Source organism: Electrophorus electricus, chromosome 16, assembly GCF_013358815.1.
Source record: "Electrophorus electricus isolate fEleEle1 chromosome 16, fEleEle1.pri, whole genome shotgun sequence".
Classification (NCBI taxonomy): Eukaryota; Metazoa; Chordata; class Actinopteri; order Gymnotiformes; family Gymnotidae; genus Electrophorus; species Electrophorus electricus.
This window is the reverse complement of record NC_049550.1, coordinates 10,163,477-10,191,332: the sequence shown is the minus strand read 5'-3', so window position 1 is coordinate 10,191,332 and position 27,856 is coordinate 10,163,477. Positions and strand designations below refer to the sequence as shown.

General features: G+C 41.2%; 2 protein-coding genes across 6 annotated transcripts; both read right to left on the bottom strand.

Annotated features, from left to right (window-relative positions):
- Positions 1-210: 210 nt before the first annotated feature.
- On the bottom strand, positions 211-15,645 carry sugt1 (SGT1 homolog, MIS12 kinetochore complex assembly cochaperone). The gene is made up of 13 exons (XM_027011786.2): positions 15,510-15,645; positions 15,370-15,418; positions 14,290-14,380; positions 13,905-13,974; positions 13,430-13,500; positions 12,948-13,001; positions 9,934-9,962; positions 9,383-9,405; positions 9,083-9,179; positions 7,638-7,745; positions 1,755-1,851; positions 1,431-1,603; positions 211-900 (listed from the first exon to the last, which is right to left on the bottom strand). The coding sequence occupies exons 1-13, from the start codon at positions 15,521-15,523 to the stop codon at positions 799-801; spliced, it is 978 nt and encodes a 325-aa protein (XP_026867587.2). The 5' UTR covers positions 15,524-15,645; the 3' UTR covers positions 211-798.
- Positions 15,646-16,332: 687 nt separating this feature from the next.
- On the bottom strand, positions 16,333-26,539 carry LOC113578508 (ETS-related transcription factor Elf-1-like). 5 transcript variants are annotated; one of them, XM_027011799.2, is made up of 9 exons: positions 26,420-26,539; positions 26,227-26,315; positions 21,761-22,074; positions 21,271-21,430; positions 19,977-20,087; positions 19,639-19,767; positions 19,458-19,532; positions 19,148-19,340; positions 16,333-19,010 (listed from the first exon to the last, which is right to left on the bottom strand). In XM_027011799.2, exons 3-9 carry the CDS (start codon positions 21,878-21,880, stop codon positions 17,930-17,932), a joined length of 1,869 nt encoding a protein of 622 aa, XP_026867600.2. In that variant the 5' UTR covers positions 21,881-22,074; positions 26,227-26,315; positions 26,420-26,539; the 3' UTR covers positions 16,333-17,929. The 5 variants fall into 5 exon arrangements, with proteins under 5 accessions (XP_026867600.2, XP_026867598.2, XP_026867599.2 ...); XM_027011797.2 differs by lacking the exon at positions 26,227-26,315; XM_027011798.2 differs by lacking the exons at positions 26,227-26,315; positions 26,420-26,539 and adding an exon at positions 22,237-22,396.
- Positions 26,540-27,856: the final 1,317 nt, after the last annotated feature.

The following is a 27,856-nucleotide window of genomic DNA, read 5'->3' as shown; positions in this document are numbered from 1 at the left end:
ATAGTGTGCTCACTTGCACAACTTAAGTTGGGAGGAAAAAATAAAAATAAATCAATAAAACAGACAAATGAAGCCAGCTGCTCCAAGAGCCAAATACTGCATGAATCTTCAGGAAGCTTTCCATTACATGTTCACGAAAGTACTTCACTTTTGTGCTGGAAGAGGTTATCGGCTTATCAAACCATCACAAAAGATGGAAGACAGCAGAGATGCAGTTTCAAGACCAAGAAAAATTTATTTACAATGTGTGTAATCATATTCAAGAAAGCATGATCCCTTGAATACATCATACAAATTATTAAAATGTATCTTGAGGCACAGGTGCTTGACAAGTGAGAATGTATTCAAGCTCTCAAATCACTGAACAGAAGACTGAACACAGTTAAAAGATTTTTTTAAAGATCTTAAATACATCTGTTATGTACGAGATGCTCAAAATGCAGCCAGTCTCTCGCCACAGATTAAACATGCCAAGAAAAAGTGTTCACAGGAGCAGGTGTGGTATTTCTAAAACACTTAGGGACAGGTTCTCAGACCCAGATGAAACTGAGTACTAGACTAACCTTCAGTACCAGTGGTGATTCTCCATTCATTTTCTCATTAACATAGGTTACTCTGACACTCAAATTGCATCCATGTAAAATATTTAAGTGGTTTGTATTAGTTTAAACTAGTGCTGTTGGGTCTGAGAGACTGGCCAATTGTGAGTGACACAGGGTGGACAATATGGAGGGAAGGACAGGGCCTGTGTGGTGGTGACGAAAGTGTGTTGCACCAGTTGAATAATCTGGGAATCCTTCAATATGGCTTCCATTCCATATCATCAGGGGGATTCACGTCTATTTTCCGTTTGCCAACATCTGTCCAGTTGGTACTGAGGACAGTGCCTCCTGATTCCGTCTGTGCAGAGATTGAGTTGTGATGTGATAAAAAAATAAATAAATAAAAATCAGCAACCTACAGTTGACGTTAGAAAGGAAGTCCCTGCTTTGAGCATTCAAGGGAAGGTTTTGAAGCTAAAACTCAAGATTAGCATGCCACAATTGTCATGTGTAATGAGACAGCACTTCAAGTTCCACAAAATACTCTTTGAACAAAAGCATGAGCATTTTCCATAAATAAAGCAAAAAAGTGTGATGGAACTGGACTACCATGCAAATTAAATTTTACTTCCCCAAGGGAAGGCGAACAAAACCTCCCAAGAGATCAAAAATATGCTCATTACTTTTAATTCAATGTTCATTAAATCTTATTAATTTGGTCTGAAGGGTGAATGTAGTAAAATGCTGGGACAGAGCTTGCAAGTGCGTCATTAAAACATTCCTGTAAACCTGCTATGGACCACATATTCAGGCATTAAGAATGCTACAGCACATAAGTACCCAAGGCTACCTGCTAAAAGGCTTTCTGCAATCGAGTTGACTACTTACAAAAGACTTGTTCATGGCTCGCTTGACCTCGTCAGAGCCATCGGAGTAGATCTGCTGGAAGAGTTTGTTCAGTGCTGCATCTCCCTCCAGCTTCTCATTTTTCTCCTCCTCCTTAATATCACCCACCAGCTTGTCCCAATTGCGAGTGTAGTGGGAGGAGGACGGGTACTGGTCTGAAACAAGAAGGACCGAGACAGACAAAAATCAGGAGAGCAAGGGTGGGGCACATCAGCCTTAGAAAGAAGAGCTGGCATAAATCACATGTGGGAAATTGCCAGCCCTGGTTTTGTTTGCGAAGAACAAATATGTGCTTTTGATACTGACTCTGAGAGTGAGAGAAGTGCTTCACATCAGGAAGGATACCTTCCCCTTCCAGCTTCTCCCACCGGATGGCTTCTGTCTTCTTCATCTTAATCTCAACCTGAGGGGAGGTTGGGGGTGGGGGCAGAAAGAGACAATGAGCAATCTGACACAGACTATTTCTAAACAGTAGCAGGGTACATGAGCATGGAAACGCCCCATTTTCACTAAGCCCACAAAGGCGGGATGTGGAACTGTGGGATGGTTTGGATGGCAGCACAATTTAAGGTTGTCTTTCAGAGTTCCCCCAATAGCGAATGTTTCACGAAGGTTAGGTGGAGCCATAACGCTGATGTCTGGAAGAGAGCCATGGGGAGTGAGGTCATATAGGGTTCGGGCCAGAGGATGAGGGTGGTTGTTTGGTCTCATAAAATGGTTATGGTGAAAGGAAAATCTCAGTTAAATCTCTTAGTAAAAGCCCTTACATATACTCATCTCTTTCCAAGCAATTCAGCAGTCAATTCTGCCTGATCAAGACAGACACTTACAGTAGCCTGGTACAATGGCATAATCATCAAGCACTTATCCTTTAGGACAGAACAGAAATATAAATGGGACTAAATTGAAGTCAGTGCCACTGGCACAGCTGAAGCATCAAAGGGCCTTAAATATTGATTTCAGAGGATGCAAGAGTACCATAAATTAAACCCGTCTGCATAATCACAGTCGGCGAGGACAAAAATGTGTGAAAGGACAGAGCAGGAAATTGAGACATGAACGCAATATGATGGAATGACAGCTCCTGGGAGAAAGAGTGCACTTGAAGGAGGCACTGCCGGCTCCCTACAGTGCGAACATTTTTACACCTCTCCTGCTTTTTCCTTAGTTTTGAGTGATTACCATCATGTGGTGGCTGATAACTTGTGGGGTCCAGCACTGTCCCCACCCTCTCTTGCTTCCTCTCTTGGCTATAAAACATGAATTTTCATCCCACATCTATTTGGTGTAAGGTGGGTGTGACAGGCATGGTGCAAAGGTTGAGGCTCCTGACAGGCACTGGGCTGCCTGACAGTGTCATTAGGTCCCTGAGGGGTGGCAGGAAAAACCTGCCATGCCACCTTAAAAAAACAAAAAACAAAAAAAAAACAAAACAAAAAAAAACCCACCCCTCCCTGCCTGTCACTGTCACTGTCACAGACTTTAGACGAGCCGGTGGCTATCCCCTGGCATATCACGCTTCTGCGCCTGAGCTTCTTAAGCTCACAATGATGCAAAAAAGGGAAGGGGGGAGGTGTATTTAACAACACATGCTACAATGATGACCAGAACAGCACAGTGGCTGTGAATTATGAGGAATGCAGACAGACAGACAGACAGAGACAGACAGACAGACAGACAGACACAGACAGACAGACAGACAACTAAATAAAGCTGCAGAAGGTGATGGGCATGGAAATTAAAAAGAGATGCTTATTTGTTTGCATAGGAAACGACTCGCCAGGGCTGCAGCATTTCAGATCATGGCCCCTATTCCACTATATTCCCATCTATCCCATGCAATAAGGCAGCTAGTAATTGGTTCCTGCATTCCAGACATCCCGACAGGCATGGAAAGCAAGGTCAGGCAGCCCTCACCCTGTGGGGGGTGAGAGCAGGGTACAAGAGCTTTTCTGAGGGGTTAAGTAGGTCACAGAGGTCAAGCTCGTCAAGTCTTCTGCAAAGATAACAGTTAACTTAAAGGCTTCGAGAAGGAAGAGGGAACAATAAAGTGGGTTGATTTGTTTATCCTGATCTCGATGAATGCCTCCAAGTAACCTCCTGAAACACACGTGTGAGAAATCGCAGAAAGTCACACAAAAATGTATGCTGGCATTAACAAGATTAAGCGCAAAGTTCCAGACTTTGACATTCTAATTCACTTCTTACTTCAGACTCTTGCTTTTCCAAGAGAAAAAAAACCCTATTATTTGCCTACTCAGGCTTCCATGTTGACATTTCATTTGAGGCCATGTTGGAGTGAGAGGGAAAACCCTACTCAAGATGCTTGCAAGTAGAGGGGGTTGGGGGATTACTTTGGCTGGTACCCCTACATTTATCCATCCATAAATTGTTGGCATCATTCATTGTTTACTACGCACAAACCCTAGATGAGCTCCAAAGTCTGCTACTTGTAGCCAGTGTGCTCTCTATATTCACAGTCTCTGGCATTCCCATGTACCAAGTATGTGGTATACACCTTCAAAGGTGTAATACATTAGTCACCAGAAGGTCTGATGACTGGTTGCTTGGCTGGGTTATTTGGCCCTGGTGTGCATTATACTGTGGCTTTTTTTTATATTGAAGAATAAGAAGAACCACAGGGTACATGGGTTGACGTAGTCCTGCACAAGATACCACTAACCTTTAATAGCATCTTTCATTAAAACAGCTTTGTTCTATATTACAATGTTTGGTGTAGAATAAAAACAAATTATTCATCCTATTCTAACCATCCATTTTACAAATGTGCTCCATTATCAGAAATAGTCAGGAAACCAAATTCATAACTGGTTTTTAAAAAGCAGCTGAAAAACAAAAAGGCAGCGGTTATAGTCGACAAATGGCTACAAACATAATGCACTCAGGTGAAAGCATGAAGTGGATGAGGATGCAGGATGTGTGTGAGCAGGCCAGGTCTGATGCTGGCAGGTTGGTGCTGAGCACTCGGGCCATGCTAGTGCCTTTTCCAAGTCCAGGTGCTCCAGAGGAGCCCAGTGGACCCCGGAACAATTGGAGCTTTGTGAGGGCTTCAGACCAGCAACGAGGAGCGCTACGTATGCGCTCGCAAACGAGTGAGAGAGTGTGTGAGTGAGTAGTCTGTGTGTTGGGGGTGAGGGGAGGGTGTCAACCGACTGCCAGGAGTCTCCCAAAGAAGCAGATCTGTCCCTCCCTCCCTGCTCTCTGCCTTGTGTTTAAATAGAGCTCTTGTTACAGTGCCCCTACACAGACAGGCCGTGGTATGCACGTCTTTCCACTGTTGCCATGGTGCAAGGTCCAGGGTGCAAAGGAAATCACTGCTTTGGTGAAGCTGACTGGACAAGTCTGGTGGGGTCAGATTTAACAGGCCCACGAGAGCCCTCCCACTGACTCACCACATGCAGGAACCTGGAACATGTTTGCTCTACCACAGCGCAATCATATGTTTTTCCCCACACTGGCCCCAGAACCAAGACTAGCAGTCATAGGCAACACAGTGAACAGGGGAAAAAACTCCACTGGTAAAAGAGCTCAGTATGATTAAAAGACACACTGTTCACTGAAGACTGAGCAAAAAAAAAGAGGGGGGGGGGGGGTCGAGGCAGTTTGATTTTGGTAAAAGCTGTTGATGCCACTGACCCATGCGAAAGCTCAGGGGGAGGAGGGAGTGCTGGCCAATGAAGGTGGGAGAAGGGAGAGATGAAAGTGCTGCTCATGATCTTTTAGGAGCAGAACATAACAAGGCTCTTGGATACAAGAGAGCTGACAAATGCCATGCTTACTGGCAATTGTTTAATTTCCCTTAGATTAGGAGACAAAAGTGCAGTGATTAACAGACATGAGAAATGTAGTTGCATAAGACTGGCACTGGAATTATACGTCAATCATTTTAAAATTTGCACAATACCAAAATGATTTAGAACTTGTATTATAAAACATTCTGCACCTTATGCCCTCTGGGCTAAACATTCTGATGCCTATTTACTAATTTATGTTCCGTCACTAGGGGGTATATGTTAAGCCTGTTGCCAAGTGAGAACGTACAGAGAGATGTAAATCTGCTTGCTTGAAGGCATGACTAAAAACAACAAATACACAAAACAGCAAGAAATCAAACCTTCAATTAGAGACATGGCAAGCACAAATGCTGTGGATAAAGATGTAAATCAATAATATGGCACTACTCATCTTAGACATGTAATCCAAATCAATAGAACATTATTTAGCTTAGATATGATCTTAATCAATAATATGGCGCTATTTAGCTAAAATACATGATCCAAACCAATAATATGGCATTGTTTAGCTTAGAGGTGATAGTGATATCTATTGATGTGACAATGCATATTTACGAAGTGCTTGAAAGCAGTGCAAATGAAGTTTAACACCTCCTGTTTAGCCAAAGATTTGTCAATTAGCCCAACCTCTTCAAGAAATGTTAAAGAACATGGCTAGGACAAGCAAGTCCCAGATGTTATGATAAGATGACATGCTCAAGTAAAACGTTTTGAGCCAGGAGAATGAGCTAAACCTAGTTAATGTAATGTGATATGAAGCCAAAGTTTGGGAAGAAAAAAAAGTCTATTGCAATCATTTTACTACATTGTGATTACGATATGCCTTTCAAGGTTCAAGTTTGGTTTGTTTGTCACATACTTAGTCATACACAGTATAACTTGCAATGAAATGGTTTATGCCTTGCTACATATCAAAACACTTGTGAACTCGATTTGACAGGGTTAAGAACTAGTCTGTATTAGATATTTATTGTATCAAGTAAATACCATGCCACTCTTTTGTAATGTTTGAGAATGGTCAGGATGTTTACAGCCATTAAAAAGTCTACTGTTAGAAGGTTGAGTTAAGTATTGTAACCTTCTGTGAGATCAGCATCACAAAGGCTGTGAAAATATATTATTCCACAAGCAATACATTGGAGAGCCCCAGTTTCTTCCCTGTGCATAAATTTAGAACTTAATCATTATTGTAATGCACATTAGAGTTTAATGTAATAAGTAAACAAACTTTCATTCTTTAAATGATTGCTAGGTCAGATTCACACAAGATCAACAGGCTTTTCATGGCATCCCAGAAATGCACTAAAAAACATTTTTCTTCTAAATAATAATTTTATCATCAAAATAACGATAGCTCAAGAGTACTGAGATCAAAACTTGTCCTTTGATAAACCGTTTAAGCAGACTTGATGCATTTTATTAGGTGAAGACTTGACTGGTATTAAAGAAATATCTCCATAGTATCGTATAATCCAAATATAGTTGAACTCTAATTTGCAAACCAGATGCATCAGTGTGGAAAAGTGAATAACACAGATAAGACTTGTAAAACAGCCAACATAAAAAACTCCTAAAACTCTGGATGCCTCTGCCTCTCCTAATACATCAGATGCCAAGGTACAAATCACATCCTTGGTCCTAGTGATATTGCTATATTGATGGGTAGGTCCACTTGCTTGCATGTTCCTTCCCAACTAAGCAAAGAGCCCTGACTGTAATGGCATGCACCAAATGTTACCTGCAACCCCCTTACATACTGATCACAGGTCTACTCACCAATTCTACACCCGCAACCCTTTTATGGCAATTGCCCTTTACTCAGCTGGTTACTCTGCTAACAAACCGAGGGATGAAGTCATGCAAAACCTCCGCGGTTGCACAGATGCCCAAGCAGGTTTGCGTGCCACTTATTTATTTATGTTAAAGTGTGAAATCTGCAACTGCCCATAATTGACATTTAGCTAATGACATGATGTGCATAGCTTATGGCAAATAGCACATTTGTTCAGTTCATTAAAGTAAAAAGCCTGACATTCACATGTGTGAGTGAGCTTGCGAGAACTATGATGCCCTCTCATTACCAGCATGTGAACTCTTTCTGAGACGACCAACCCAAATACAAGGCAATTAAGTTAACTCGTTAACAGCAGCCAGACTATAATGGTCTGTAAGAGTCTGCTGGTATCCACTCAAGTTCTCACTCCTTTGCTGCTATCTCGCACTTGCCTTTGCCAGGCAGCTGCTGAAAATGCATCCAACCGAGCTGGAATACAGTACATTTAGACCCAGGTTGACAAAGTAGTACTGTGAATATGCTTAATTTTTAATTAATCAATTGTTTTTAGAGGAAGAGCTGTACTTATTTAAAACTGACCTTAGTGGACAGGACCCTGTAAGTGCTGTGTTCAGGAACCACAGAGTGTAGAAGGTGGATATATAGGCAGTAATCCTGTCCAGAAGGAAGCTTTACCACTGCCTTCAGCTGTGGAGAAAGAAAAAAACAAAAAACCCCAAAAATCATATGTTTTTTCCTTCCAGAGAGTGTAGAGCTATTTTATATACTACTTTAGAGGCAAATAAGGTGCGCCAGTGATTTATAGATCAGCATGCTTATAGAAGCCAGACAGAAGCCTTTATATAAACATTCAATTAACACCCTGCCAATTACCCATGGCCAATATTGACAAATTCTTGTCATCTTCACACGTCTAATAGTCCTAGCCTTGCAGAGGCAGCTATGGCTACAGATTAAAGTACTGCAAATATTCGTGGCAAGGCTCAAACCCCCATTCTAAGGACAAAAGCCGGGTGGGTTTGGTGCTCAATGCCTGGAATCACGTCTGGCATTGGGAGGAGAGGACAGAAGGAAGCGCTGGCGTCAGGGCACTCAAACCCCTCCTGCAGCACTGCTTTGAGGGCCCCCCCCCCCCAACTGTGAGCCTCGTCTCCGCGTCCCTCTCTCCATTACACAGAGCTGGAGTGTGTCACAGAGGAAGGCGCAGTACAGGCGGGCCGCTGCCGGGGAGCCGGCAAGGCCCCCTCATTATGGCCGCATGGGCTGCCGGGAGATCCCGGTGGGAGTCAGGAAAACAGCCCCCGGGCAGATTCCCCTGGTAGAGCCGCATCCATATTTTCTCTCATCTCCATCTCATTTGCAACCAAATTATGACACAAAACTCACATTTTCCATAATTAATTTATAGAAACCACATCAAACAACAGGGCAGTACTTTGATTTCCTTTGCTTTTTTTTGTTGTATTACAGCAAGAGGGATGAGACAGATGTTGGAAAAGAAGCTAAGCTGGGATTTTCATAAATGTTGAGCTTTTTATTCTCTCCTCCTCTTTGTTAATATGAAGACTGTGAGCATGTACATGTAATTGCACATGGTGGCACTGGGCACTGGCTGTTACCATGCATGGAATGCCTGTCCAGGCCTCTGCAGTCACAGATTTGGAACAGAATGCCCCAACCCAGCCAGGGCTTGATTAAACATGCTTAAAGTTCTGGGGAAATCACTTGCTTCCATCTAGACATCACACTGAAGGAAGAGCTAAGGAAATGTTCTTTCAGTTGTTACAAATAAAGATACCACATTCAAAAGCAACTGAACATGACACGAATCGATGAATCTCTCAATACTTCTACATTGTACAGCCTAACTAATCAATGTCAATTTGTAACACCATTTGCTGACACTAAGATTTAGGATGGAAAAAGTGGGGATTTAAAACAAAAACAAACAAACAAAAAAATGCTCCCAGATATAGTTCCCAAAACAAAGACAAACAAACAAACAAACAAAAAATCAGAGATACCTGCTTCTCTTCAATGGTGACGCTAACATCCTCCTTCTTGGCATTTTTTACCATTATGGTGACAGTGACTTCAGATTCTGTCTGGTACCAGTCATGTCTGAAGGGACAAAGGAAAACAACATGAGCTCCACAAAGCTAACCACTACAGATTTAGCATCACAGTGGGTTATTCCAAACAGCCAGTTTTTCCAAGCATACTCATAGAATATTCATTTGACATTTGGATCTAATGTGCTCCTTGGCATTACAGAGCATTATGTGGTATCACAATACATGAGCCAGTAATTCTATCGCACTTACTTGACATGTGGGGCTGCAGTTTGCTAATGAAGTTAAGGTACATTTCAGTGTTTGTGAATTCCAGGGGGGCAGGGGAGGGGAGAGACAAACACAGCACAAATCAGTAAAACCCACCAAAAATAATTTTTCATCTTGCATCTAATTTTCCACAGAGCTGGTTGAAAGATAACGTGAGCAACAGTGCCCCCAAATGGGCAAAAAGAAATAATCATTATTTCTTTGAACAGGAGCACTGGGAGCGTCCTTTGAGTGCTCCGGCACCCCTGAGGGCTGATGCTACACTGTTTGCTATTGATTCAGAAAATCAAACTTGGGAGAAACAGGGCAGGGAACATAGATTGGGGGAATAACAGAAATAATAAACTGATTTAATAATTCTGTGAGGATTTTCATATAACGATCACAGACAATAGGCAGGAGTTGACAGGATGACATCGTGAACAAAATCCTACTTGAATAGGGTGCAATTCTGATTGTTGCACGCACGTGCGCTAGCACTGGATATTTCACTCTCATGTAATTCAAATGGAAGATGTAGAAAGCCAACATACCAATTTTGAGGATCCATTTTGGTTCTGTGCTGTTATATTGAATCAAAAAGAACACAGGTGATAATTAGGTTAGTGAATGAAAGTTAAATGCAAAACTCACAATTCTTATAAATAATATTTGTTTGTCTTGCAACAAATTAATGCACATTTGTTTAGATGGCCCAATGAAGTCAATGCAAATTTGACTTTGCTATTAAATAATAACCAACCATCGACCCATGTCATGTGCATGATAATGGAACAGCTGCAGGAAGGCATGCAGAAACCATACTTCCTGATCTAAACTACCACCCATCTTTCTGAAAGAGCTAAAAAAAAAAACCACCTTCAAATTGCAACTCGGTTTAACACTGTACAGTTGCTTTAATACGTTTGAATCTGTTTATGGCAAGTCTTAACAGCCTTTCGAACTGTTCTTGCCATACCTTTACGCCCACCCTTTCAGAGTCTGAGAGCTGTTTGCCATTCAGAGCGCATTCCTCACCAGCATAAATATGAGCCTAAGAGGTCTTTTTCCCCCAGTATTAAGCTGTTATGTCTCATAAATTATTAAATATTTTCATAAACAGTACGAGACAGAGCTCGCGAGCATCCGAGAGTGCATTAACGGTGCCTAAAATGAGGTCGCATTTCAAAAGAATGGGGTACGAAGGGGAGCAAAAAAATTTTAAAAAAAATAAAATAAATAAAAAATGGAGGAGAAAAATCCCTGTGGATATCCGGCTTAGATCTATATAAAAGAGTCAGAGGCTGCTGGGGGGAGGGGAAAAACAGAGGAAATAAAACAGCCAAAGAGGAGACAGATGGTAAATGTCACTTATGACATGAAAGGGATGTGTAACCCTCTACAATATCCCATACACTCAAGGGGGGGAGGGCACAATCAACCTCAGACACTCCATGTCACGAATGCTTACCGCCAATGATGTAGTGCTTGATAATATGACAATCATTAGCCGAACGGTCTTAATGGGAGCCCCTAATGAGAAATCTGCACTAATTCGACCTCGGAATGCGAGCAACGGGCACTTTGTATGGGAAGTGCCAGCAGATTTTAGCAGTCTCTTTTAGCACGCTGCTTGATTCTTAAAGCATCTCGAAAGAGGCGAACGGCAACAGCGTTTTCCAAAATAACGCCTGCGCCGCTCCCAGCATAGCACGCACAGCCCCGTGCTAACAACCGATAATGGCTTCTAGATAAAACCATCAAGCGTCTGCTGGTGGCAGGTTCAACAGTGTTGCTGCACATCACTGCATTAGCAGTTGTTTGTTGCCCTGAGGCATTCAACTGAGTATGCCGTGTCTAAGAATAGCCAGACTCAGAGACTGTGCGAACTGAAATGCATTTAATCAATGCAGCGGTCATTGAATATATGTGTACATTGAATACACGTGTACACAATGTCTATTGGGCAAAATTAAATGTTTTGAGAAGACAGCAACACTTTATTGTTTAATTAGACTCACTCGGAAAATCTACATCCCACTGAGAGAACACCCCAGATTCTGAATTTATCATCAGAAACATGCAGCTTGATCAAACTACAAAGTGATCTGTGATGGTGTGGGAATATATCAACAGCTGCATTTCAAGATGACAAAGTACTTTTGTAAAATCACTCTGGATAACAGTGTCTGCTAAATGCTGAAAATGTAAATGTAAATTTGTACATAAGGACTACAAGATACACCCCCTACCCCCATATCACCAGCAGGAATAAATAACTGGCATGTTGTGCATCACTGAAAGTCTCAGTGAAAAGCACTACGATTTTGCCTGTGAAAACTTGCTCAAGTAGTTAGACATTTTTCTGTAAAGCTACATGTGTCTACATACATGCTAGTTATTTAAAAATCCTTATATGTCAAGCTTCAAGTTCGCTAATTTATTGATGTTCAAAAGTAGGACATGAACACAGAACAGTGTCTGAAAGAAATGGATAATGCTAAGTAATAAACTATAAATTAAAAACATTTTAATTTGTACTCTACCTAATACTCTGCTGTTAAATTGCTTCACTTCTCATACTTCTCAAAAAAACTGAACAGGAGTTAGGATTAGACTGATCAACTGCACTCCCCTCCGCCCCCCCAAAGACCAGCAACAAACCCCTTTAGAGTGCAGTCATAAGAGAAGTCTCAGTTTTACCATACCATTCAGTGAAGCAAGGTTTTTAAAAATATATTCAGTTTAACAAAAAGATATTGCAGACTAGTAGTTAATATTGAATTAAACACAAATGTATACAAGACAATTCCAGTGAGAGAACTCTGCTTGCACAACTGATCCACATGCCTTCTGAACAAAATGTCCTGTTTTTGAAAACCTTGTGTACTACTTGTACACTGCAGTTTTTACTCTCCAAATGAGCAGTTGAATAATAACTGTGGCACTGCGGCCTGCAGCCACTCTAGATATGCTACATGGAAATGTATTAATAGTCACTAAAATAGCACAAAAGCATCAACTGTTATAACCCATTCCTCTTTAACCCTAACTGCATGGTGCCTATTGTATCTCTTGTTGATTACATCCATTGGATGTAATCAGCTTTACGTTAAGAGTACTGTTGGACCTTCATAATTTAGCATCTGTTGGTTCCAAGACTTTTTAATGTTACCATGGACATTGCATTAATGACATATGTTTACATTGTCATTTGTTTCCTTAAATTGGGAGACTTAAGAGAAAATACAATCTATAATCTCAGAACTTTAGAACCTTATGAAATTAGACCATGACTGAAACTGACTTCTCCAGTTTATTACTATGAGAAAGGCACTCCTTTTGCCCAAGGAATGACAACTACACAATAAATTTGACTACTCTTAGTTTTTCCAAACCAGCCACTGTAGATTTATCAACTATGTCCAATGTCCAAGCTTCATTATATGTAAAGATGATTAAAACCTCTGCTATACAACATAAAAAATAACCATAATTTAAAAACTAAAGTCTAAAAAATAGTGTCAGGAAAGATATTTTAGCCTGTTTTTCTGATGATTAAACTTACTTGCCATCTTCTCTTCACAAATCTTGATCCACATATCAAAGGATTCATTGGAACCTGTAAGAAACAAATTACATCAAAACTGCAAAATAACAGAATTGAGAAAAGCTTTTGAAGCAATTCGGAGAGTTATTTTCAAATGTATGTCTATACACTGGTGGTAAAAATAATAAATAAATAAAAAATGTATAGTACTTTTCCAAACCTTGCATTATGCTAAATGGGAAAATCTAGGTAATACATTAAGGTGATTAATGTCATTACTGCATAACACGGCAACATAATATAAATATATGTAAAATAAGTAAATATACACGTTTTTAGAAATGCATCCATTTTAGCATAACAGGGACAAAAGACACCAACAATTCAACTTGGCCTTAATTTTATAAGTTGTTTTGCCTCCGGTAGTAAACATGGGTGAAGTCTGTGTGCAATGTTCCTTTATGTTCCGATGTTCCTTTTGTTCCCAACTGATAACTCACCATCGAGCTCCTGTCCAATTGTAAAAGATTTGTGTGCCGCAGCAATGTCATTGAGATAATATTCTGCAATTCTGGGAAGAGAACAAAAGTGTACATATAATGGAAAAATATACAATGAACATTGTATGTACAATGTCACTGATGCAAAATACACTCTTGCAGTGTGGTTACAAGAGCCTGCATGAAGCATCTTTTTCTGTGAACTACATTCCATCTTGAAGCAAAAGCTTGAAGAACTCTCATAAGACCTGAATTTAGACAACATAGGTTACTACTTTACTAAAAGTTGCAGGCTACTGCAGCTCATGCTATCATTCAGTTGGCTAAACTGTGCGATTATCTGCAAAATGCAAATCATTGCTACACAACAATGATTGGTCAATGAACAATCAAAATTAAGTATTAAATGACATCCTGGAATAAACTGGCATAGTTTAGGTGGTCTGAAGTTGTACTAGGCAAATTTGGCACTCACCCTGTTCTCAAGAAGGCACTGACCATACCAGGCTGAAGCTGCTGTGCTTTCATAGCATCATTAATTGCCCCTAATAATTACAAAAACATTGGTTAGGCTATTACCTGATACCTAGTGATTTGTTAATGACGATGAAGAATACAGAATAATATAGGCCATACAACAGAAGCAATTAAAGAGAGAGACATGCATATCCAAAACACAAGATGATGCGTTTCGTATAATAACAGCACTAATAAAAGAGCACGTCAAGTTTCAGAATGCAACTGAATGGAACTTTTGCATTCTTTGACTTTTAAGTGTGAAAGCTCTAAGGCAACTAAAACTGCCATGGTGCCATTGTCATGGAATCACCGTTTAAAAAAGAGAAAACATAAGTTCTTACTGTTGTAGTCTTTGAGCAGTATGTGTGCGTAAGCCCGCTGACAGAGCCACTCTGCATTGTCCGATACCTCGCCTAAAGCCACATTGAGCTCCTATTAATACAAAGCGCGGGAACTTGTTATTGGCAAAGTAAATATTAAAGTAAAGCTATAATAAAAACTGCATTAATATTTAAATTCACTTATCTTACTGAAAAGACACAAAAACTAACCTAGCTTACCATCTAGCCACAGGTGTAACAGCTAGTGAATGATGGTAACTTAGCACTAAGGCTAGCTAAACTGGCCAAAAAGTCTAAGTACAGTGAGTATTAGGTCTACGTTAATTGAAACGGTCGCTTTACCTTACTCAAATAACTGACTTGTAAATAAAATACAAAACCCTTCGTGGTGTCTGTGAAAGATAATTCAAGTTTATAGCTAGCGTTAGCGGTTAACTCTCTAGTTAGCTAGCTACTTAGCTTATTGGCTTTGTCCAAGTTTACTTAGCTAGCTAGGTTAGGTTAACTACATTAATACACTAAACATAATCTAGACAGGATAAATACAATAAACTGGAAAACAATTAGCGTTATTTACTTACCTCTAGTTAATTAGCTAGCTAGCTTAGGTTACCTTCCTAGCTAACGCGAGCTACCTACAACCAATAACTACAATATACCTAGGTTAGCTATCGTACAATTTTGTTCAAGATACACAGTTCTTGTTTAAACGTAGATAATTAGCCAGCTAATTAACATTAGATAAAATGACCAGATTACCTGCTATCTTACTTAACCTAATTGAACCAGTTTGTTAACCTAACCTACCAAACTTATGTCAGTTATCTAGCCAGCTAGCTAGCTAATTAAATTTGGATAAAGATATGCTTGCTTGCTAGCGCATGGTACTTTGTAGCAATCTAAAGACAGAAGACATTTGCTTGTCGGTCGGTTTATCCTGTAAAATATTAGATCGGTAGCTTAGGTTAGTTAGTCAGCTAGTTTGCTATGTTAACATAAGTTCAGGGAACAAGCCAGCTAGCTATGCTTGGTAGCTAGGTTACCACACCTAGTTTACGTTAGTAGCTAACGTTAACTTACCTCCAAAGCTCGTTTTGGGTCTTCGGCTATGAAATTGTCAGTAAAACTCCTGCAATCAGAATGTTTAATTAGCAGATAACTGGAGAGCATTTTGACATAAATACACAGAAGGTTCTTAAAGTGTAGAACTAGTTGGCTACCTATTGCTTGCCATGAGTCCGCTACCAGGTTTCTCGTGGTTGACGTCTAGAAAGTTCTGGTCCTGAATCCTGAAAGATGATGCGTTTGACTACCGTAAGAGGGTGAGCCTACAACCTCCATGTAAACATGAGGACCTGTCACACTGAACATTTCCGGTATATGCGAATTATGGGAAAACACCCGACAAAATACATGCATGTCTTAAAAAACGTGGCTATTTATAAACATTGGTATATAATAACGCAATAAAACAAGGATACCGATTGCTCTGAAATGTATACAAATTGTTCATGCACCGACATTTCCAGTGCATATTGCACAGGTTGGTTTATTTAAAGTTTCTGATAATATCTTCATATTTTAGTTCTTAAATAACCAAGATAAAATAAAATGTGATTTTAGTTAAACAATCTAGTTTTTTCTCAGGTGTCACGTCCCAGTGAAAAACTGTCTCTTGAAAGTCTCTTGTAATTGATGAAGATTAATATTTTATTTCATAAATACATGCTGTATAAATTTGTCTACATGACAACTGTTTTGGGTCTATAAAATGGATAGGAAAATCAAATACAGTGATATAAAAAAGCTACTCAATAATTTCAGCAAAAGTTCAACATCAGCAATAGTTTCAGATAAAAAAAATGCATAATCATTTCATCAAATATTAATGAAAAATAAGACAGCTATTTTCAAGGATATAGTAATTGAAGGCTTTTAAAATTATGGCTTAGTTATTCATAAGCATTGTTCATACTCTTTCAATGAACGTATTATGAGAAGCAGAGATGTGAGCCAGAAAAAACAACAACATGAACACAGAAGTCACATTAAACCCCAATTCAATTGTCAGAACTATAGCATGTAACACAAAATAAAAACAGCCTGACTTGGTATCACAATTAATGTAGAAACAGGAATGTCTATTCGGTCAGAGGTTCATTTAATAGCTTGCTGTCTAAAACTGTAATCAACAAATGCACTTCACTTGAGTATTTTTTAAATATACAGCTCATTTAAGAAGGTAAATGTAGAATTAAAATGGATTGCACAGTCAGTATGAAAACTAAACATTCCAAGTAGTCAGATTTCTAAATGAAACAAATTATACTGACATTACACAGAATGCTAATTATCTTGTGCCTAAAATTTGAAACTGTTGTGAAGATCAGCCATGTAGGATAATTTTATGCAAATTGAGACAAAGGCTATAGTAAACAATGCTGAAATATGCACAGCAAAAATTTTGGGTAAAAAGGCAAAAATAGATTTGTCCCTCACATCCATTGTTTCTGAATTTTTCCAGTATAAATGACAAAACCTTATTTGCAAATTATAACACAGGCCACATTTATGAAAATCATATCAGACTGCATCCTGCTTCTAACTAAATATGTGTTACAGTAAGACAGTCACTGAGCAGGTCCTATAATCCATCTTAGAAGAAGCTACAGTTTATTGTTAGCTGCTTCTAAGAACACATTATATAGTACATACTAGACAGAGTAACATGAAATGACTGCCAGAACTTTGTACGACCTGAATATTTGGTGCCTTTTGGTCAGGTATATTTATAAAAAAACAAAACAAAACAAACAAAAACACCTAAACATAAGGGATAAATGCAACACAATCAGTAGAGCATTACCAAATTTAAACCATGAAATTTCCTAGTAACAAAATTTATTTGGTCATCAAAAATACAGCATCCCTTGTTAATATGCATAGATATGTCATATATTTGGTCCAGGTAAGACTAGGAGCTCTGTAATTAATGGGTGTATGTAACAATATGCGAACGTGATTGTAATCATGATATAATCACAATATGATTGTGTCCCCTTAAGCAGTTTACCAAGATGGCGTACGTGACATTCAGTATCACTAATATAGAATAAAGGAAGATAATAAAGACCAGTAAATGTTATGTTTTAGTAATGAGGTTGGTAGCAAAACACACGTCTTAACATACAACCTTTCTGTGCATCTGAGGTCTCAAAGTCCTTCCTATCTCTCCTGTGGATCATATACAGTAGCTGCAGTTAGCTTTTAAGGGCTAAACAGGAATATTATAATCCATCTATGATGAATCACTCTAGAGAGATTGGCCTTCCATTTCATGGCGACATTACTGACATTATCAATTGTGTCAGAGTACAACCCTGAGGCATAACATTGCAGTATGATGCATTAGGGCACTTATGTGAGGGAGGATTCAAGTTTAGAAAAAAAGCTGAATAAGAATCCTATGCCTACCTAAAAGAAGCCATAGCATAGCAAGGCAAACTGGTGCAAACAAATGGCAAGAAAAGGAAAAGGAGTGCCTGTAAATTCCAGTGCATGTGCAAGTCCCAAGGGAATGTGGGGTGTAAGGCTTTACGGTGTTGGACAAAGGATGATTAATTCCAGATCTAGCCTGAGTTTAGCCTGAAGACTCATTGCTGGAAGTGTAACCAACCCAAGAGTCATTAATGATGACAACACTTAGGGGCTCCATCTTCATTTCAGAGGTGCCCTTCATAGCCACATCTGCACTCTGGTGCACATGTTGGGAGCCATTGAGACCTCTACAGAGCACCATGGTGTCAGGTAGTTCTTTGGGCTCTGCTTGACCCGAGATCTGTTTCGATTCAGTCGCAGTGACCACAGAATGGATAACGGTTCCAGAAGGCTGCGACACCAGCTGGTGCTTTCCCTCAACAAACGTCACTACCGAAGTGTTGTCTCCGCCAGTCGACCCTGAGGTAGCCACCTCACAGTGGGTGGGTCCTTCTTGGCAAGATTGTGGCAGGGATTCATCTAATGCAACATTCTGCACAACAAGGGTCACCTCCTGTGAGTCAGGAATGGTCTGCATGATGAACTGAGGAGAGGTCATTACTGACCCATCCATCCCTTGATCGTCGGATGCTAACGGCACTAACTGCAGTGTGACAATCTGGGTGGCCTGGACATCCGTCTCTCCTTCCCCAGCCTGGCCCTCCAGCGGCTCCTGTTGGCCCTCCATGGTGTCCTGTTTCTCACGGAGACTCTCCAGCAGCTGGGCAGTGCGGAAGACTGACCCGTGTTGGCCTGGCTGGATGGACTGGACATTCTGGAGAGTCCTGAGCATCTCGGCAGAAACGATGGGGAGGTGCTGCTGCTGAATGAGGCCCAAGGGCCGAGTGGCCCTGGTGGTGCCCATCACCTCGCTGGAATGTACTGCTACACTGCGCTGGTTACCGTTTACTGCCCGACGACCTTTGCTGCTCGGAGCTTTGGTTGAGGCAAAGAGTTTTGACTGTGACGAAGGCATGTGGTTTAAGGATATCAGCTCTTTAACAGATCGGTCACTAGAGGGGTCTTCGTCGTCCTCCTCATTTTGAAAGCTGCAGTCATTACCATTACAGCCATCATCATCATCATTATCATCTATGTATACGATGTTCTTTGGCATTGTTGCAAACTGATACACCAGTCTCTGACCTTCAACTTTATTCAGGATACCACGCTGATAGTAGTATCTATTAAAAAGGACATAAAAGGCCAATTTTAAATAAAAACCTCACTGATGATTGTAACTAACAATTAAAGATGCAATTTCATAATTTAGTGACTTTTCATTCAAGCAATGTGTAATGTACTACAATAAAAAACTTACCGGAGAGCTCTTCCCATGGTTTCATAGTTCATGTCTGGTTTGTTTTTGTGTTTTCCCCACAACTGAGACACAGCCTTGGAGTCCACAAGCTTGAATATGCCCTTTTCCCGATTGGTCCACTTGATATACCTGGGACAGGCATTCCTGTCCTGCAGCAAAGCAATCAAGAACTCCCAAAGGTACAAAGTACTTCCTGCAGGTCATTAAAACACAACATCTTCATAAGGAATGACCAATACTATTACGTGGTTGATGATGGAAAAAAAATCTGAAATATCCTCACACAGGATTGCATTTAATTTTATCTTACCTTTGCTGTCCTTGCTCTTTTTAACAGTGATGTCAGGCATTGGGGAATGTGCTCTTGGTCGTTTGGGTTTTCTACCTGAAAGTCATGAAGCACCACTATACCTTAAAATCATAACTACCAATGTAAATACAGCACTCATCCTGTCTCAAAAAATATTTGTATGTTGATTGTTGCAGATCACCTCTTTTAGCTTTTGGTTTGTTATCTGGTATTACTTCTTTTGGAAGATGGCCCCACTGTTGGTGTCCAATAATACCATCCATCATAACTGGGGTGCCCTCTCCAAGAGGAGAAGTAAACAATATATGGGCTACGTGGTAGGGGAAAAAACACAAAAACTTTAAGGACTAACACAAGTGAAAGTTTAAAAGCATAAGGGCAGTGTACAATACTGTCAATTAAATATATATTAGCACTTCAAGTCATGCAAGGTGTCCTTAAAGACAAGAAATTGCATCATTTCGGAATGAAGGAGAACTTTAAGGAAACACCATCTCCAACAGAAAAGCATCCACTTACAAAGATGTTTTTCATCTTGGGACAAAGGACCTGATGAGTCTATATTGAGCAAGGCTTCAGCCGCCTCTGCCGTTTCCATGGTATCTTCATTACCACTGTGATATCCTTCCACTGGGTGTTAAACAAAGAGCAACGGCTGTTAGTTTGAACTGGACAGAAATAACGTAAAAAATCACCTGGCATGACTGAGTCCACAAGGGCATTCCAATACAGCGAGACGTGTTACCACTCTTGAAAACATGTAGGATTCCCAGATATATGTAAAATATTGTCCCTACCCTCCGCCCTTTTCGTGCATCGTGTAACCATAAACGAGTTTAACTTTGCTTTCGTCAAACCGTTAAAACGTACATCGTTAAGAGCTTAGCTACTAGCTACCAGTCTGTGCTTAATGAAAACTCAAGATAAACGTTCACTAGCTAGCTACCCAAGCTAGCATGTCAGCTATGAAGCCAATAGTTCTTGGCATATTCTGCCAGTTATACAACAAAACGCGGCACCTATTAGCTCAACTCCACAAAAATCCATCATTTCAGCTGTAACCTGCAACTTCTTTTGAGGCTAACCTCATAGCAAAGACTTGATTTTTTGCATTTGTCATAATTACATTGTAATTAATTAGCTAACGCTAGCTAGCTAGCTAGCTAGCTAGAAATCATGCACAAACATACCCTTTAGCTAACGTTAGCCAGCTACCGTGAAGGTGTTTTATACAAGCAAAACCTACTTCCGAGAACTCGATACTGATAATATATGTAGATGATCCTATGTTTGGATGGAAGCCTGAACTGTACTTTAAACCAGGTTAAATGTTTACATTCTGACACCTCTGACTCCACTGCACTTCCAACCAAACTTCCCTTCCTGCAACGACGTCAATATTATGCTGTAGGCTGCTTCCTGGACTGCGGTCCACGTGACAACGTGGCCTGGGGTGGTCTCTGACAGTAAAATAATCACACTGCTGGTCCATTTGGTATGTCCTGGTATATGTGATTACATGTTACACTTCAAATGAAGCATGCAGTTAACGCGAAAACGTTAATTACAGTGGAATGTGTAAATAACGGACATTTTAGAGACAACTGCAGACACGCTAGTAACCTATACATTGCCCAAAAGAGCATAGCTTAAAAACTTAATGCGAATTATACATGTCAGCGCATGACCTAGTTCTGGCGTTCCCACCCATTCACGCTGCCCCTGAGACTGGGACTTCACTGTCAGCGAGGCTGGTTCAAAAACCGGAAACACACGGACTTCAGTGGAAAGGTGAGCAAGAATTGTGCTTCACCTGTCAGCTGTGGCATGTCCTCGACACTCTCTTGCTCCAGACTTGTTCCTAGGTGACCACCTGAGAGTGACTGCTCACAAGTCAGCCCTGAGTAGTTGAGGAGGTGGGCGTGTGGCATTTGCTCCACAATTACCGCTGGAAAAGCTGATGGATCTGCCAGCTGCACATAGCACAAGGGTGGGGGTGGGTAACTGTAATATCGTGGCTGAAGTGTCAGACTGTTCTCGATATAGCATTGCGTGAAAATCACTTTTTTTTTCTTTCTTTTTCCTCTTGGCAGCAGCATTAGCTTATTCCATAAAAGGAGTGGGCTGAGTGAATCAAGGTTACAGTAAACCACCATACAAATAATTAATAGAGATGGGCTTTCAGCATTTGCACCCCATCTCCTTTTATTTGTATGATTGTCAAACCAACTTTAAGTAACTTACTTTTCAAGTTCCCAAATACATTGGAAAACCTAAAAGAAAATGCTGTTAACACTGCTTACCTGCAAACTGTCATCATCATGCTTGCTTGCATCCTCCCAGATGTTCTCAGTCTGCTGAACTGCAGTGGCCATGCTGAACACGTGTGTGAGCTCTATGGTGTCATCACAGCGGGCCTTCATATGCAAGAGACCAGTTAGCTACCGTTCCAAAGAAGGCCTAGTTCAACTCGCAGCCCTTTCCAAGGCCTGGGAATGTGCTGTCTGCCTGAGGAGCCATGCTAAAATAACCACCACAAAAACACCCAAGAGTCTTCTCTACAGTGCTGGCTGTCTGAAGCAGTATCCAGCTGTGTCACATGTGCGGAGCTGTGTGCCTGAAAAAGAGGAACACTGCAGGTTAGCACGGCTGCTACGGATCGCCTCGGCACGACGTCCAACGCTCATGCCAGGCCCTGTTATGTAAGTCAGTCAGGAGAGATGGCACATTTCTTTTGGTAAATGCAAACAGTCCTGTTCCATCATTGGTTTCTACGTACTCTCTCTAACCGTCAGGCAAAGACATCTAGTGGACGTTCCATCCAAGGTCGATAGAATATCTGTTCACATTCGCTTCCCGTACCCTTTCCAACCCGCCACCACGCTATATCACGTATATTGGCTGTTCTTCCGTTGTGCTCTGTAAACACCGTTTTCTCGCTCCCTCCATGTCTGCTCAGGCTGCCCTCCCTTATCTCTCTTTGTAGACACACCATGCATGAAACAGGAAGGAAGTGTGTCGTTGACGTCAGGGCAGACAAGAGTGGGCTGAAACAGCAGCTGCAGGCAGGACGGTGGAAAGGCTGAGAGGCTGATTGGCAGCACTAACAAAGGAAACTTAACCAAACTGGAGGCCCAATGACAGGCGGCTGAACAGAGCTTATGACAGACATCACTGGAGTAATTTGAATGGAATTGCATTTACAACTAGATGAATGTGTCATGTGTTTCTTTCTTTTTTTTCTTTGCTTTTTTGATGTTTATCTCACCAACCTTTGATGCTTTAAGGGTAAGTTGTTCATTTGGGGCCTGTGGACAAGGGCCTCAGGCAGTTTGTGTTTGCTACAAGTCCATGGGTTCAGAACAGCAGTGAATGGACATGTCAACATTTCTGTGTGGCTCACTCAGCAGTAGTAATAATAAATGACGTCCATTATATCAGGTATGTAAAATGCCAAAACAAAATAAGTCTGTGTATTCTTATATATCCATTATATAAAACGCGAAAACAAAATTATAGTATCACCACAGGAGCTGCATAGATAGCATTCCAAATGTATTTTATTTTAACAGCATATTAAATATGGTAAACACTGTTCAGTTGAACCTGCTCAACTACATACAGTGTCTTTTGAATATAAGTTATGATATCCACTGTCTTTCAAAGGGTCATCAAAGGAAACAAACATGTTCATTTTGGGGCCATGCCTCAAAGTTCAGAAATAACAAAGGCAATGTAGAAGCTCTCAGGAGTAAAGCAGAGTAATGTCAGTAAGTAAACATCAGCATTACCTGCAGTAGAGTCAGCCGCTTCAGCAAGGCTTTTTGATGACCAGTGCCTTTTGTACCGCCGCCTAGGAGATCACCATACTGACTTTTCTCTCTTGCTTACTGTTTGTATGTTTGCAAATGTCTGGATACTCCAGTGAATCAGTAAATGTTTTGGGTTATACCAGAAAAGCCTGTTTCTGCCTACTGCAGTAATGCTGTTGTCCTATGAAAATCTCTCTCTCTCTCTCTCTCTCTCTCTCTCTCTCTCTCTCTCTCTCTCTCTCTCACACACACACACACACACACACCCATAAACCCATTCCCCCTCCTCCCTTACCTCACCACTCCCTCCTTTGGTGTCATGTTACAGGACGTAAGCATGGTGACGGCACCTTGACAACTGGACTAGTGCGAGGCACACCTGGACAACTAGAGGCACCTTAGGCTTTGAGGCATTTAAACTCCCTAGGGTTACATTTCTGTCCTTCAGCAGACAGCACACCTGCTTGTGTTTGGTGTGGAAGGTTAACTGCATTGTGAATATGTATTCCTTTGCTTGAGTTTGAAAGGTGTGTGATCTCTGTGGTGCCTCACGGAGAGAACATGATTTCCCTGTGCCAGGAAATGAAACAAACAGCAGTGCTGTCTCGATGGCCAGTTTCGTGTGGTAACTGCTGGTGCAAGTTATTTTGTTGTTGTAACCACTGCGTTTGTCTCCTAAACAGTAGCCTTTCAGCAGGGCATTTAATTTCTTCTCTAGTTTTGTCTAATTACCTGTGCTTCGAACAAATTTAGAGCTTTTAGCTCTTTACGGTCTAAAGGCATAATAGAAAATGTGAGTGAAAAAACAAAAATGGAAAAAAAACTTTTATGTGCCATATCAAAAACAAGGCGAATCAAAAGTAAAGAAAGCTCCAAGCTTATTCACGTTCCATGACTCCTTTTTAGGACTGCACAATACTGCACATACTCATTTTACTCACAATACTCATTTTAGACATGCCACCTAACTCTGTAGAGTCCGTTTGACCACTTTAAAAAAAGAAAGGGGTTTTTCTTGCATAGGAACTCAGCTCTAACATCATGTCATTGTGTAAAATCCCTACTCCGCTTAGAGGGTAACAGTTTATTTGAACCATTCTAATTTTCCATTAATAGCATTAGAAAAAAGTGCTGTACCTTAATACACCTTAAAAATATCTGCCAAGTTACCTGAAATAGCAATATTTCTTTTGTATGTTCAAAAAGGATGCCTCTGAACTGTTGGTGTGGAGTAGCCAATTCTGTTTGCTCTAACCAGAATACTGGGGGATGTATTGTGACTACTCTGACATGCCTGATATCAGGTAATCGATTCAAAAAGACCTCAAAGCAACAGACGTAAACCATGCAGCACATCTGGCACATATTGTCTTAAAAATCTACTTAAAAATCACTTTGCTGATGAACACGAACATCATAGGTCTGATTTGTCTGTTTTGTCTCATTCCTTCATGTCACATATCTTTGTAGTTCTATCTCACACAAAGAGCCTCCAACCCGCACGCACTTCACTCACACACACACACAAATGCACACATACAGTCTAGGGCTGCCTGACAGTGGTCATTGGGGGAAGGGAACGGAACAGACACATGGCAGGCGGTTTTCAGGGTCGAGGTGCAGCAGAAGCTCACTGGGCCCTGCATCGGCGCTCAGAGACGCGTCCAGGCAGCCGCAGAACCCTTCCCATGACCCATTGCTCTCATGTTAACAATTAACCATCCCATTGTTCTGCACCACAGGAGAACTCAGCCAGCACATTATAGCGGTCATAGTTGAGACGCATCACGTGACTGGAAAAGACGCCATTTGTAGTCACAGCTAGCCCTCCTGGCCTACGACATGAAAATAGCATTTAGGAAACTTAAGCACACATTGGCCACAGCATGTAAGACTTTATGAAGCAGCGCATGATTAAAAGGCACCACAGAGACTTTGGCCCTCCAAAGGATGATGTCTCCCTTATGCAAATCCCAGAAACAGAATTTATAGAAGCTGCCACTGACATTTTGTTGAGAAGTCATAAGACAGTCAAACTCCCTGCAAGAAGCAGACTTTTGCTTCTCACCACGTGTGTTGTTATGCCCCCCGAACACTACCCATGTTCCCCTCCAGCACTGTTCATGATTAAGTCTAACAGACAGGCCAACAGCACTGTAAACCGCTTATCTGCACACTAGTTTATGCTGTCTCTGACATCCTTGTTATCAACCTTGGCCTATTTATTTATTTATTTTATTTTAAGATGGTGTTGGGGTGGGTGCATGTTTTCACTATGTTGCAATGCTCTAAGTCAATTTCTGTGCCCCTTCTAGGTGTCTGATATTGCCTGGTGTCTTCAGATATACATATCAAACATGCACGCCGTGTACACCGTTAAAGGTTGTGTACACTCAGGTGTGGGCACATACTGCCACAGTCGTTCATGCTCTCTCTGTCAGTTTCCATTACACCCCACGTGATCTGGCCATACAAGAACTGTGTGGTTACTCTCAGTTGCTTTCCATTAAGAGAGAATTGTTATGCCAACAAAGTTTTTTTTTTTCTGTGGTATGGGTTTACGATCTCATCTAATGTAAATGCCTCTTTACCTCTAGAGCTTGTAAGAATTCAAATAATCTGCAGGCAAATTATGGTATAAATCCCAAGATCATTAACAAACAGCTATAGACGCACTTGTAATGTGCTAATTTCTACACTGCTAGGAATACAATACCATGTCACTCACTAACAATTAAACATGATTATAAGTAATCATCCCAAATGAATAAACATGATAGGGGAAGCCTACCATTATAAGCCATCAAACCTGTAAGCCTCAATCTTTTGCATATTGAAAGGCTCTTAACAGCATGCCTGACACTTTAATCATGGGTTTGTTTGCACTTTGCTCTGATCACTCCTGTCATAACACAAAGAGGACCACAGCCGTTCAGCCATGGAAACGAGGAACTCACTGGAAACTGACAACCCAACATGTTTCCTGTCAACCGCCAATTTCGTGCTACTTTCACTTTCTCCTCTGCCTGGTCTTCTCCGCCTGGCCCTGTCATGAGACACCATTGTGTAGCTGCGCATTCACATTCCAGCAAGACGTTTTTGTTCCTGTCTTCGTGCCTGGTTACCTTAAGGTGCAAGGTGCTTACATACCTTAAAGCTTGTGGCCACAGATCTTGTCTCCCATCCCCCCGGTTGGTGGTGTTCTGTTGGGACGAGTATTGGTTGTTTGTGTTGTAAGGTGAGTTCCTCCTTCTGTTCCTCTCCAGGCTGGGTGAGTGGCTGGGCGGGCACTGTCGTGGAGGCCACACCTACTTCTACTTTTAGACTGCCACTGAAACAGTCAGGACAGAACCACAGCACCGATGGCAACCATGCACACAGCCCTCACCGCAGGGAAACAGAGATAACTGCACAGCTTGTTAACAGGCAGAGGCGTGCAAAGAGCATATTCAAATAGTTTGGTAACATGCCCGGGGGCACCAGAGAACGTGCTTGCTAATCGCCTCTCTGCTGACACCCAATGGCTGTTTCAGAGCTTTAGTTGGATTATATATGTCAAAGAGAGTCACACACACATCAGACAGTTGCTATATGCACATACAATATATGGCACTGTTTAATTTCCCATCTTCTGTGTAGGAAAGCTAAGCAGCTTTTGGTTAACTCTGCAGTGACAACATTGGAAAGGGGACCTGATCTTCAGGCTGTCTCCTGCAAGGGCAACCTGTTCATTGCCCAGTAGGGGTCACTGTTAGATCTGCTCCCAAGCTAACACTGCAGATGTGAGGCATGAAGTGCGGTGTGATGGAAGAGTGTCTCACTGTAACGCTTCCTTGCATTCTGAGCCAACCTCTCCCAGCGGTTGTTGCCCCTGGCCTTCCATGTGTTCCTCTCAGTGAAGCCCAGCCCAGCGGCCTGTGGGGCCTGATATGCAGGGTACAAACGTTGTTCCTCTCTCCTGGACCGTGTGAACGCTCTCCCTCTCTCCAGGGGGGTGTAAACTCTCTCCCTCTTTCCAGGGGGGTGCAAACTCTCTCCCTCTCTCCTGGAGGCTGTGTACTCTACCTCTCTCCTGGAGGGTGTGAACTCTACCTCTCTCCTGGCCTCACCTAACAGCTACATTCAGCAGCCCTCCTACCCCTTTCTTTGCCAAAATAAAAATGGGTGCCAATCTTCCTCACCACCAGATGTTCTATATGCTTTGGATCGGACAGTCATGTTCTTCTGAGCCTTGAGCACTATCTGAATTGCAACAATATAAAAAAAAACCCCTCATTTTGTTTGCTTCAAGTTAATTAAAGCCATTCAAAGTGCATTTGTGATGTTTATAATCTTTATTTTATTCTTGTTTTACCATGGTCCTTGGTGGTAGGGGAGGGTAAATCAGTGACCGCAGGTCACGTTTGAAGCATATGGTGAGATACATAAATAAAGCCAATAAATAAACAAGCTAGTCAAGACTTATTGGTTTTCTTTTTCTTAAATCAGTCTCCAAATAATGAGTTGAATCTGGCCGAATCTGTCATCACATGCTGTTTTTTTTCTGGCAGAAAGGAGGGTAGGAGATCAAAAGAGCCGTTTTAGTGG

Excerpts from the sequence above, each read along its gene's own strand:
- sugt1 (XM_027011786.2), bottom strand. Across the intron at positions 7,746-9,082 it reads TCACCATTGAAGAGAAGCAG|CTGAAGGCAGTGGTAAAGCT; the intron begins GTATCTCTGATT and ends CTTTCTCCACAG. Across the intron at positions 901-1,430 it reads GAGCCATGAACAAGTCTTTT|ACGGAATCAGGAGGCACTGT; the intron begins GTAAGTAGTCAA and ends ATCTCTGCACAG.
- LOC113578508 (XM_027011799.2), bottom strand. The coding sequence starts at position 21,880 with ATGAAGGCCCGCTGTGATGACACCATAGAGCTCACACACGTGTTCAGC. Across the intron at positions 20,088-21,270 it reads GGACATGCCACAGCTGACAG|TGGAAGGATATCACAGTGGT; the intron begins GTGAAGCACAAT and ends TTTAACACCCAG. Across the intron at positions 19,341-19,457 it reads AAAGAGCAAGGACAGCAAAG|GAAGTACTTTGTACCTTTGG; the intron begins GTAAGATAAAAT and ends AATGACCTGCAG.